Consider the following 13,503-nt stretch of genomic DNA (forward strand, 5'->3'; position numbering starts at 1 on the left):
CTAAGACTGTTCTAGTAGCTCTGGATCTCAAGGTCACTATAGTAAGCAGTCCACAGCATCATAGGCCTTGGTCCTAACAGAGAACTGTGCTGGTGGAGCAGAGGCTCATGGCTGACTTGGTGGGATTGGTATTCACAGGTACCACATAGAAACCTAGGTTCACTCTATCCACAGAGAGTATCCAGAGTCCAGCAGAATCTTGTGTCCAATGACAGTTTACTGTATATGGGCAATCAGGCCTACCCTGGACCCAGGAATATATTTGTAGGAATAGATAAGTCTTTCCTGTACTCTGCTATTTCTTTTTCTTTTTTTAAGATTTCTTTATTTTATGTATGTGAGTGCACTGTAGCTGTACAGATGGTTGTGAGCCTTCATGTGGTTGTTGGGAATTGAATTTTTAAGACCTCTGGCCTGCTCACTCTGGTCAACTCTGCTCGCTCCGGCCCAAAGATTTATTTATTTATTATATGTAAGTACACTGTAGCTGGCTTCAGACACACCAGAAGAGGGTGTCAGATCTCATTACAGGTGGTTGTGAGCCACCATGTGGTTGCTGGGATTTGAACTCGGGACCTTTGGAAGAGCAGTCAGTGCTCTTACCCGCTGAGCCATCTCGCCAGCCCACTCTGCTATTTCTTTCTGAACAGAACACCAATGGGGTATTTAATATAAATCTGGGCTAACTGTCTTCTAGTATTGAAATAACACAACTCACCTACAACCAACTTCTGGAAAAATCTGGGCTTGGGCACCATCTAGTGTTGCAATGGTGGAAATGAACATGGGCTCAGAGAAAAGAGAAAACCTGTTTAGAAATTATGGAGGTGGATGAGGAGGGTCAAATTAGGAAATAAAATAGATAACAGATTGGTTAATGCCTTGATGATGTCACACACTACACACATCACCGACTGTTATGAAACCATGTATATTTAAAGCCCAAAATAAAGTGCTGGAAACTGACTAGGAGGGAATTGGTACAGGGAGTCCTCAGACATCAATAATCTTGCAATCTCAATGGAAACACAAAGAAATGGCTTAACAGTCTAACAGAAAAGGTTAAAAGACATGGGAACTACTTTTTTATGTTTCTTTTTTTTAATATTTTTTATTACGTATTTTCCTCAATTACATTTCCAATGCTATCCCAAAAGTCCCCCATACCCTCCCCTCCACTTCCCTACCCACCCATTCCCATTTTTTGGCCCTGGTGTTCCCCTGTACTGGGGCATATAAAGTTTGCAAGTCCAATGGGCCTCTCTTTCCAGTGATGGCCAACTAGGCCATCTTTTGATACATATGCAGCTAGAGTCAAGAGCTCCGGGGTACTGGTTAGTTCATAATGTTGCACCTACAGGGCTGCAGATCTCTTTAGCTCCTTGGATACTTTCTCTAGCTCCTCCATTGGGGGCCCTGTGATCCATCCAATAGCTGACTGTGAGCATCCACTTCTGTGTTTGCTAGGCCCCGGGGGAACTACTTTTGAAAATAGAAATTCTTGAGCTGAAGTTGACTCAGGAAAATTTAAAGCTGCTATACAGGAGGTAATGATAACAGGATAGATTAAACAGAAGAAACAATTAGTATGCTTGAAAATAATTGCAATGTTCACAACTGACAAGAAACTGACATAGATTACAGAAGGAATTCCAAAATCTCAATAGTGAAAACTAAACCCAATACCAATTAAAAATGATTCAATAATTTAATAATTCAACGGATTCAAATAAGCATTTAGCAAAAGAAATACAAATAGCCAATAAGCATATGAAAACGTGTTCAACATCGCTAACCCTATGAAAAGTTTGTAAAATGCGATTATTGCAACTATATGGAAGACAGTTTAGAGATTCTACAAAAAATAAGCAATAAAAACAAAAAAATACCCCATATATATAGATTTACCTTACGCTCTAGCAATCTCAGTGCTAGATGGTAAGCCATAATAACCACATTTTCTTCATCCCTTATCTAGACTGTGACACTGTATTATTAGCAACAGGAAATAGACTGAGGACAGGTCCTGCTCAGGGCCATGTGTCACTGTGAGAGGAGCACCAGTCTCTGGCAGACGCTTAGTGAGGACAACAACCAAAGACTCGGTTTTTGCTATCAGCTGAAATAAGGGGCCTGCACTACAGGAACTGACACGGAGGGAGAAAGATGCTGTGCCTCAGAAGGTAGCATGTGAGGCTCTAAAGTCCATGGGGATGGGCACAAATAATACAGAGAAGACAAGGACAAGAAGGCATCAGTGAGGGGTACACTGGGAGGAGCTTCACCATCAGTGGTGACATGGGTCACTTGGGGAGAATCTGCCCTCTGATAATATCCCCTAGAGTCTTCTTTTGAAAAAAATTATTTATTAATGTGTGTGTATGTGTGTGTGTGTGTGAGAGAGAGAGAGAGAGAGAGAGAGAGAGAGAGAGAGAGAGAGAGAGAGAGAGAGGCATGCCATTGCACATCTGTGGTCATTTATATCCTTTCCCTTTACCTGGGTCCCAAGGACTGAATCAGGTTGCCAGGCTTGCATAGCAACGCCCCTGAGCCAGCCATCTCTCCTAGCAGTGTCTTCTAAGCCACTCCAAGTCAATATGGAAACAGCAAAAACGCTTTAAAAAATGCCAATAAGCATAACATTATTATGTAGCTGTGGATTATGGTCTGTTTTACATACTTTACTCATGCTAATTCATTTAATCATTTTAACAACCTTATGAGACTATTATCTTTATATGAAAAAAAATGAGGCACAAAAGACTTTATAATTTGCCCAAGTTCATACCAAAAGGGGAAAAGGGAGATTTAAACATGGGAAGTCTGATTCTAGATGTATGACCTTTTAACGTCTCTGACATGGAGATATGGCTAGGTGTGGAAAAGAATCAAATAATCAAGTGTTTAGTTACCCCACTCCAACCTAACTGCCTCCATGGGTCCACCACCTCTGAGGAATCTGTTACTACTTGCCAACAACTTCCTTCTTGTTCTACTTCTAGAATGGAATAGGCACAGAATAGTGGGCCGGAGATTAAAGTACTGGAAACTAGGTAGCTCAGATGGAGAAGGAAACTTTGGGAGAAGCCAAGGAAATAATTTCAATCCTCTCTCTACATAAACTTCTGTCATTCCCCATTATACACAAGACAAAGCATCAGTTCTCTAAGGTGACCCATGAGTCTCCAGCTCCATGATTGGATTCCATCTTTACAAAGGCTTTCTTGTTTCTGTTACTTCGTGCATGCTTTTCCATAGCCCCTGGAGACACTCTTACTCTCAGCTTCTCAGGAGAGATACTGCATTGTGAGCGAAGACAACTCTGCTCGAAGCCTCACAGACTGGAGCAAGACTTTTATCGCTGGTATCCAGATTCTAACTCCCATGCCTCATTCCATCAGCATGTGTCACAGCCATGAACGAAGATTTGGAATGAAGATAGCAAGGCCCCATTTTCTCAAATGATCTGAGTTTAAATTGAATTTCTTTCAATAGAACATGGGTGACACATATATTTGAGTGTGAACTTTATAATATTGTGATCTGTTGGGCAAAGATTACTTATAATTGAATAATCTGTATTTATATGTAGCATGTACCCATGTTACATGTATACAATAAAGCAGTGCTAAGTAGAAATAGCTGCCATTTTGGACCCCAAATACTCTTCCTTCATATCAAAATGGGACTTAAGAGCAAACTTTGTAACTTGGTATCTCTTATTTCAGGGGTTGTTTCTTGGAATAAGAGGAAATCTGAGAGGGAATCTGGATTTGAAGGAATAAAATCTCACACATGCTTTTCTTCTCTGCACACCCCTTCAACTTACTTGGTTAAGAGAGCAACTCTGTTTTGGGGGTATCTGTGGTTATCATCTTTAGCCTGTCTGATGTCTGATGCCTCAGCTGCTCTGCCACATCAGACACACAGTCATCACCCTTAAGTCTCACATGTTCAGTTATCTGTCCAGCAGTTTCCCAAAGGTTTACTCGTGTCCCACAGTTGTGTCATTCCTGTCTCAGAAATAGCTCACCCACACCTGCATGTCATGGTACAGAAGGCAGAAGATCTCATTGAGGAGTTTCTCCTCTCCCCCTCCCCCCCATAAAAGAGACAAATTGAGATCTTCCCTTTCTTGGCAAAGCTAGAGAGAAGAGTTGGAATTCTTGGTTTTGTAGTATCTTCTAAAGAGGATCTCAATTCTGCCTTCGAATTTGTTTACTTATGGAGCTGGAAAGATAGCTCCTTAGTTAAGAGCACATACTGGTCTCACAGAGGACCAAAGTACAGTTCCTATCTCCCTTGTTGGGGGGTTCACAACTGCCTATGATTTCAGCTCCAGGTGACCCAATGGTCTCTTTTGGCCTCCACTAATACCTCCATTTAAGTGTATAAACACACACACACACTAATACACATCATTTTTTAAATTAAATTCAATCTTAAAAAATATTATTGTAGTTCAACTTCATCTACAGCATATCAGAAGGAACATTTTGTCTGTTAGTCCATGTTTAACATTAGTGGTATCTGTGCTTGTTTGCTAAGTGTACAGGTACAATGTGCACTTTCCTTAAACAAAACTGTCTGAAACAGGCTGGACAGGAAAGAGCTCAGTAAGCCTCTTAGGACTCCACCTTCCTCTCTGTGCTCCTAGCCCCTCCCCTCTGTGTGAAAGGTGACTCGGAGAACTTGAAACTTGCAGATGTTCAGAAGGAAGCACTGGAGAAGAGCAGCCCCCCCACCCCCACCCCCACTTGCCTGAGGCAAACAAAGGAGGAGAGCTACCCAACCTAGGCCTGTTAGAGAAGGTTTCAGATGGTTTATGAAAAAAGCAAGGACCCTCACAGTTGCTTGCTAGGTAACTCTACTGCAAATGGGCATGAGCAGATATGATTCCTGGGACGGAATTAACTAGTGACATGGCCAAACAATAGGATTTTAGAACACAGAGGACCTGTTCTGCCAGTTATTTATAGGAGAGAGATTGCCCCTCTCTGGGCCTCTTCCTTCTAGTTGAAACTGGAGTGACAATATCTACTTTTCCAGGTGATGAACATTAAAGTCCTGGAGTCGATGCCTGGCATGGAGTGAGCAATATGAACGCGTATGCTCTTGGATAAGATGGTGATGTAATTGAGGAAAATACGTAATAAAAAATATTAAAAATTAAAAAAAAAAAAGATGGTGAACCACACATCCCACAGGGGTAAAGTCCTGACTGTCATCTATTAGTTTTATACTTGGGGCAATAGGAGTAAGCTCCTGGTCGTTGTTGTAGAGAGTTGATAAAATTAATACATAAAAATCACTAAGCACAGTGTGTGAGACCAGCCACACCACATCCAATAGATGTTTGCCATTAGTATTTACTGTTTTTAAAAATATTTATAAAATTTATAAGTCCATAGTATTTAACTGGTCTACAGATTTCATTTTTATTTGTTTATTCTATTTGGTAATAGAAAAAAAAAAAGAAATGGATTTTAAAATCCACCTTATGAACACACACACATACACAAACCCTATCAGAACTCAAAGTTATTCTTATTTTTTTTAATGTTATTTTATCTATTTATCTATTTTTTTTCTTCAAGATAGGGTTTCTCTGTGTAGCCCTGGCTGTCCTGGAACTCCCTCTATGTAGACCAGGCTGGCCTTGAACTCACAGAGTTCTACCTGCCTCTGCTTCCTGAGTGCTGGGATTAAGGGTGTGTGCCACCACTGCCTGACTAATAATTTAATTTTTAAATTATGAGTGTATATAGGTCTGTGCACGTGAGTGCAGATGCAGGTGTCTCGAGCCAACTGAAAGGTGGTGGTTACTTCCTTCCATTGTTTTGGGTTTTGTTTTTTTTTGTTTGTTTGTTTTTTGTTTTTTTTTTTTTTTGGTTTTTCGAGACAGGGTTTCTCTTTATAGCTCTGGCTGTCCTGGAGCTCACTTTGTAGACCAGGCTGGCCTCGAACTCAGAAATCCGCCTGCCTCTGCCTCCCGAGTGCTGGGATTAAAGGCGTGCGCCACCACGCCCGGCTATGGGTTTTGTTTTTACATTTCAGACATTTATAAGCCATAGGTTTGAAAATATAGACCTCACCCGACAGTCATTTGCATAAGACGATTTCTATCGAGAACATGATCCAATGTGGTAGATTATATCTCTTCACTAGGCAGGATAAAAGTGAGCAAAATAATTTATTAATATATAGAAGAGATGCCATAGCAAAGCAATAGAAGGGATGAAATGGGACGTTTGTAACTTGAAAAACAGATATTATGTACGGCAAGGACGGCCCAGTTGGAATCCTGGTGCAAACGAACCATCACTGGCTAAGACTACCACAGCCTGAAACTACGCAGCAGTGGTCCCCACTGTGAACCTAAAGCTTTTCAGTCACTTTTATAATGAAGTGGCTGCATTCCTTTGAGTGCCTAGGGATGGGAGGACATGAGAGGAATTTGAGGGAAGGAAGTCAAGGAGGGGCTGGAGGCAAGAAAGGGGGTGGACAGTGTAACTACTTATAGTAAAAACTTATTTCCAAATAGTATAAAAATAAAAATAAAATTGAATGGCTCATTCAGTTTGCTCCTTAATAGGCACTATAGAACAAATAAGGTTTGATGCATCCAAATAAATTTCCAAATGGCATAAAAACACCAGAATCATAATAGAGGATTTGAAAAGCTAGTTTATCCATGACATCTCATAGTCAATTGATTTTTCATTTTCTTCAGTTCCTAAGGAAACAGATGAGAAATATCCAATAAGAACTCCCACACACATACAAAGCTCTACCTTAAGAAAACCTTCAGAAGCAGCAACTGACTCCATCTGATATAGTGGTGGGGTCTCAGTAAGTGGTACTGAATTACAAACTAAGAAAAAGAGAGCAGACTAGAAGATAAAAACTGCTATACCTCTAACCACGACGAGCCAGCTCACTGATATATGTAAGACACTGTAAAGTGGCCAACTGCAAACTATTCCCAACAAAATTAAAGGCAAGATGTCTCAAAAAAGTGCATTTTTAAAAATATGTTACACAAAGTTATGGAGTTTTTTTTTTTTCTATAACTTTTTCTATAACGGATGAAGTCACTATTAAAGAAAAGCAAAAGAAAACTCTAGATAATAAGAAATTTCTAGCTCAAGGACTAAATTAAGAAAACTTGTATTTTATGAAAGTAATATTGGTTGCAGTATTTGGATACATTTGGAAAAATTTAAAAACAGAGAAAATGTTTGGGTAAGGGATCCAGAACCTAGGACCTGAACCTGAAGAGTCCAGTTCCTAAACAGCAGATTGAGCATCCCTAATTCAAAATTCAAAAGTCTGAAATGCTACAAATTGTACATCTTTTCAGCTCAAACATAACAGCATAAGTGGAGAATTCTACATCATAAATTGTTTCATCTACTGAGTTATTTTGAGTAATACATAAAATAATCTTTAGGCTAAATATATACAGTATATGGAAAAATAAATAAATTTTGTATTTCAGTTGTAGGATTTATCCACAAGATATTTATTACATATTTGCAAATACTCCAAAATTAAAAAAACAAAACAAAACTAGAAGGCCCAAACAAGTATTGTTACAAGAATTTGCATAAAAGATGTACAGTGTGTGTATTTCTAAAATATCTTGCCCAACAAACCATAAATCTCACCATATTCTTCTTTGTTTAGACTTATTCCTATGCAATGAAGTACAAATTTTAAACTTCAACATAAAATATACTTTGCAATTTGATCCGAGTCTATGTTTCAGTTTCTACTCCTTTAACCTATTCTCACGATACTGTAATAAGTTATTTACTTCATAGGCCTATTCTTTTCATCAGTAGAGACTTTTATACACTAATCTGCTTGACTAGAGTATTATATTTCCTGTCTATCTGTCATTTGTCTTTTAAAAGTTCAGCTCAATTACTGATTGTTTTAGGAAGCCTTTTAAGATTTCTTTGGGCAGAGGATTTTGTTCCATTTGAGTGCATCTGGGGGATTTTATATACGTTCTAACTTATACATTAGCTATCTGTTTACATATCCATTTGCAATAGCACACTAGGACTAGTAGGCAAGAAACATTATTATGATCATCCCTAGTTCAGAGCATATAATCTGACTTAAAATAGGAATTCTATAATTATTATCCCTGTAATCACTTTCAAGTCATTGGCTATGATATTCCTTGAAACCATTAAATGAATTAAAGTACTTTAAAATTGTTTCAGCCAAAGTTGATTTTGCTTCCTCTGTATAATATCCATCATTTTAACCAAGCATCATTATATGAATGGTATAAATATTTTCATTGATATTTAGTGGAAATCCTTTAGAACAAACCTCTTTCATCTTCATATAGAGAACTACTTACTTCTATATTTGGAAGAGTTATTGTCACCTGTTCACCTTTGCCAACCTCAAGATTTCCTTCACAAGAGGTATCAATAGAAGCAGGTTTGAAGTCATCTAAAAATAGATATAAATACCAATGTTTATAAGATAGACAATGTATTACTCATGACTGTGAACAGAGAGTGACAGAAGCAGCTAAGAGGATTATTTTGACTCACTGGGTAGTTTTGTTTTAACTACTTTTATTGTATGTGTATGCATGTTTTGTTTCCTTGTATGCACGTGTTGGAGCCCAAGGAGGCCAGAAGAGACCAACGGATCCTCTGGCACTGGGGTTAGAGATAGATATAAGTGCCATGTGGGTAGCTGGAACCAGATCCAGATCCTCTGGAAAAGCAGAAAGTCCCTTCCTTAATTGTTAAGTCCCTTGGGTCACTGTTTAAAGAGTACAATCCATCAGAGCAAGGAAGAGATGCCAAGGTCCACACTGGTCAGGGAACCGTAAGCATCAACATCATCCAATCCTAGTTTAAATTAGTGTGTTTTCTGATATTTACTCCCAGTAACACTTGACTACTCTTGGTGGGTGGACCCACTTGAAAAATGACCTTTCTGTCGTCACTACTTATTAGCTGTGACAGTAACAAATGATGTCACCAAAACAGGAGATTTACTAATTATTAACTCTTACATAGATATAAATTATAATGCTGGTGGTAGCCAAAATCCAAAATTAACTCTAATGAGCTATTGAAGCTCTCTGTAGTGAATCTTTGTTGCTAAAGGTTGTCATTGTTACATTTAAGCAAGTTGCATGCATCAGTACTCCTCATACATAATTGAATAGAACCCATAAAAACTAATGGTGGCTATTATTTATCCTTTACCATGTTCTAAATACCGTGTTAGATTCTTTTTTATGTTACCACAACCTCTCTAGGAAAGAATCCAAAAGGAAGATATTACCATTTTCACCTATGAATACTGTGGTTGAAAGCTTGAGAATGTTCTCAAAGTCACATTACACACAGGTTTGGTGAAGTTCAGGGTTCACATACAGGCTTATCTGAAGCATTTGTATAAAAGATAGGCAAGATTTATCCCATTTTTGAGACAAAACAATACTTATTCTCAAATAACATTGGCTTGAGTGGTTTAAATTAGGTCCTCCTGCTCTGCATAAATGTCAAATACTATATTATATAGTTTCCATTCCTTACGAGTTTTTGAGACTGAGGGGACACTGGAAACGAACCTGTTCAAATAAACCTAAAAGAATTCTGTATAATATTATACTTAATTGGATGGGGTGGGGGAGACAGTATTTTTTTAAGTCTTCTGCAGGACTAAGCGTGGAGTCTAAGCTTGTTTACTGTGCTTGTTATTATGCTTTGCCTTTTGGCATATGCTTGTTTATTGTCATTCTTGTGGCTCGATTATCTGACTCTGATTTGGAAATATGTTTTCAACATCTTAAGAACTTTTGTAAAGCCGGGTTGTAGCTCAGTGATAGAGCACTTGCCTAGTACATACAAGGCCCTGGGTTTGAGTTCTAACGCTGTGATTAATCCTGTAAAGAACCCATAAATAAAAGTCTTAGGAACACCTGCAAGGCACTTTTCAAAAGCTGTATTTCATTCATTTAATTTTGGATTTGCATCTGTAGGAAGAGAATGCATATTTAAGCTGTAAAATATATATACATTGAGGGACTGGAGAGATGTTTCAGCAGTTAAGAGCACCTCTGGCTGTTCTTGCAGAGTCTTGGGTCCTTCTCAGCACCAGCATCAGGTCACTGATAGCCACGGTTAACTCCACTTACAGGGGACTTGAGGCTCTCTTGTGGTTTCTGAGGGCACTGCATAATATGATGTGCATATATAGACTCAGGCCCACACATATACATAAAAAATAAACATATCTATCACTAAATAACTTTTTTGTAACTTTAAACTTTGTACTGAGAAACAAAAGATCACTGCATGCCTGAGAAGAAGGAAGAGGAAAAGGACATGGGACTTGGGAAAGGGGCATTGAGAGGTCAGATAAGAACAGTACCTTGCTTTTGGAAGGGGGAGAGAGAGAGAGAGAGAGAGAGAGAGAGAGAGAGAGAGAGAGAGAGAGAGAGAGAGAGAGAGAGGGAGAGAGGGAGAGAGGGAGAGAGAGACTACGGCTGCACAACACTCACTGTTTCATTGTGGGGAACTCTGGATGGTAACCCAGTGCAAAATAAACAAGGGGCACTACTGAAGTTCTGTTGGTAAACTTCTCCCATTTATTCCACCAAAACATGATATTTTTGCTTAATGCAGCCTTTTTATAAAGCTTAAATATAATCAATGGAAGGTTAAACCCATTGGTTCTTCCTACATTTACTCTGAGTTATTATAGCTGAATTGTCTACAACCTAAACTTTGAACACTGAGTTTTAAATGAGTGTTTTTCAGAATATAAACCTTGCAAGGAAAAGGACAGAATGGTGGAGAATGTAGGACAAGCAGACAGTAAAGAAGAGCTGGGCTGCAAAAGAGATGTGAAAAAAACCTACAATTTCACACACACACACACACACACACACACACACACACACACACGAGGTCACAACTCAGTGACCTTTCCCTTATGCGCTAGAATTCTGAGGCCTATTATGCAAAAAAGAAGTTTTACATACAAAATTAAGTTATATTTTTCGTGCTGGCATCTCATTTAATTACTAAAACGAAAAGGCTCATTATAACCTCTTTTTCAACAATATTAGAGATAACCTATTAAAATAGATCCCAGAGAACAAAAAACCAAAGGGTAGAAATCATTAGGAGGTAGATTTTTAAAGTAAAGAAACTAGATTAAAAAATCTTTCAATTTTTGATAATCAGAAATTACTTAGTTGACCATGAAATCTGAGATGGAAAGAGATACAAACGATTGAGACAGCTGACAATCTCTACCCAAGAGCAAACTAAATGGGAACCCTCATCAGCCAGAATGGGGAAGAAATGTCCTTGTGGCCTCTCCACATCACTTTGCCCTGCATTCGGTCCTTTGTTCCATCTGTCTGTCACCTTTTCAAACTCTGCACCATCCACTTGTCACGCTAGTCTTCACAGCCACCCGTGCCGATCGTCCCACAAAACTTCCTCTCAGGTCTGTCAGTCTCACTTAAACCCTTCCAGGGTTCTCCTACACTGTGGGACGCCAGGTGCCTGCACAGAGGCTGGCATCTGGGTAGTGGATCACTGTGCCATCTGGTCTCCCGGGGAGCAAAGAGCGGCGGGGACAGAATTACAGAATCCTGAGGAGTCCGTCTCCATACCACCCTCCCATCCCAGAAGGAACCCAGGGTACCCCGGACAGTCTGCACTCACAGCGCACGGTGTGGAAGGCACAGCGAGGCTGCTTCTCGAAACTTTCGCCTAGCTTGAGAACCCGCTCGCGACGGTCCAAGTATGCAAGTCCCGCTGGTCCACTCATCCTCGTCCTCTGCCTCCCGTTTTTTTTTGGCCTTCGCCGTCCCCTGGCACAGCCTTCTGGAACAGCTACACTGGCCGCGAGCTTGAGCTCCGTGCCCGGGGCGGGCTCCGTTCACCTCCAGACGCGTGGGGCCGCCCCTTGGAGCGCCCCGAGTCTTGATTGGCTGTCTGGAGGCACCTGCCCCGCCCCTCGCCCCGGGGCCCCGCCCCGCCCCTGGCCACCATCCCCGCCCCTAGCCCCCTTCCCGCGTCGCGACGCACACAGCTCGGCGGAGACCGCCACGCTGAGGTACGCTGTGCGGGTCGGGCCCTGAGGTGGACGGACGCGGGGAGAGAGATGAGGTAACAGACCCGAGATGGCGGCAGGGATGGAGGAAAGGCCCTAGGGGGGCGGGGAAGCTACGACGCCAGACACCCAGGGCAGAACTGCCTGGCGGGGCCTGGTAACGGGAGCGTGGGCCTCCTCCGCGCCGGGCCCGCAGGTTTGGTGTGGAAACGGACGCCTGACGAGAGGTGGCGGCCGGGCCCAGGCCTGGGGCCTCCTGAGGCCTAGCTGCTCTGAGGCGGGTCTGGAACCCCAGCCGCGCCCCCTCAGGTGATGTGACCAGACTGGAAACCTCTGGAAGCCGCGCAGTTACCTTTAAGGGCCGTTTATTTATTATTTTCTTCTTTCTTATTTATCTATTTATTTATTATTTTTTAATTAATCCTTTAAAAACACAGGCTTTTCCCGCCGGGGTTAGGACCTGAGGAGGGGGCGTTTCCGGAGGCGACGGAGAAGCCGAGGGTTAGGGGTAACTGACTGCTGTACGTTTGTTTGTTTCTGGCATTTGTTTCTGTCCTAGTGATTCCTGGAAGCACTGAAGAGCGCGCTCGGCCTTGGGACTCTTGATTTCTCAGAGATCAGTCTAGCAGTAGGGTAAGAGCGTCAGTTGATTGATAATTGCCTTCACCCCCCCCCCCCCCACACACACACCTCACAAAATTGTTATGAAGTAGGAGAAAGCGTGCTTTGTATTGGAGGATTATTCAGAGAAAGTCTACTTCACTGTAGTGAGCCCCCTCAGGTGATCCTTCAGGTTAATCGTGGCGTCAGACTATTGTTTCAGCACTTCTACCTTAAATAGGTTTGTCAATTTATTTTTTCAGATGGGTGAGTGATTATTTTTTGCCTTCTACCCTTTAAAGATACAAGGAGAGACTGTTCAATGTATTTATGCACGAAGGTTCTGAAGCCAGAATCTCTGGGCTTGTACGTCAGCTTCATACTCTCAATGTGATTTTTGTGCAAGCAAATCAAACAAATGTGTTTATCGTTAGAATTGGGGAAATAATAATAGCTATGTAAAAAATAATGCGGTCCCTTCGAATTGTTGAGGTGGTTAGATGAGTTAATACATGCTCTCTAAATAATTATTTTGGGTTCAGCAATACTTTCATATTTTTAGACTTAATCATTGCTGAATGCCTTATAAATTTTGAAGTCTAGGGACAAGGGATGGCTATTATGTTCATAGATGAAAACACTGGTTTAGAGAAACCCAGGTGGTTGACTTTGTGGCCATCTAATGTCAAGAAGGATTTGTTCAGTGGCACAAGTGAGTGGATGTATACTTTCACATTGATTTTATTACCATATTGTATAAAGTAATTTACAATCTGAATGGCCACC

General features: G+C 40.8%; 2 protein-coding genes across 12 annotated transcripts in view; one reads left to right on the top strand and one right to left on the bottom strand.

The window, feature by feature from the left end:
* The window catches only part of Eaf2 (ELL associated factor 2), an 82,832-nt gene that overhangs the window by 22,390 nt on the left and 46,939 nt on the right, over window positions 1-13,503 (bottom strand). The window contains exons 1-2 of one of the 8 annotated variants that reach the window (XM_021184797.2): window positions 11,727-11,928; window positions 8,381-8,475 (exon numbers count right to left, since the gene is read on the bottom strand). The exons of 3 other annotated variants lie outside the window; for them this stretch is intronic. In XM_021184797.2, coding sequence (XP_021040456.1) covers window positions 8,381-8,475; window positions 11,727-11,832 — 201 coding nt within the window. In that variant the 5' untranslated portion in view covers window positions 11,833-11,928. Of the gene's footprint in view, window positions 1-8,380; window positions 8,476-11,726; window positions 11,929-13,503 lie in introns of those variants that run through there. 4 more of the 8 variants (XM_021184801.3, XM_085832379.1, XM_029470610.2 and 1 more) reach the window with 4 other exon arrangements.
* Iqcb1 (IQ motif containing B1) overlaps window positions 12,059-13,503 on the top strand; it is a 46,106-nt gene continuing 44,661 nt past the window's right edge. For 3 of the 4 annotated variants that reach the window (XM_085832377.1, XM_021184795.3, XM_085832378.1), the window contains exons 1-2: window positions 12,069-12,173; window positions 12,677-12,750. The gene's annotated coding sequence lies outside the window, so the exon portion shown is untranslated. Of the gene's footprint in view, window positions 12,174-12,676; window positions 12,751-13,503 lie in introns of all 4 variants that reach the window. The other variant, XM_021184796.3, reaches the window with a different exon arrangement.

Source organism: Mus caroli, unplaced genomic scaffold, assembly GCF_978045245.1.
Source record: "Mus caroli unplaced genomic scaffold, Mus_caroli_1 scaffold_17, whole genome shotgun sequence".
NCBI classification, from domain to species: Eukaryota; Metazoa; Chordata; class Mammalia; order Rodentia; family Muridae; genus Mus; species Mus caroli.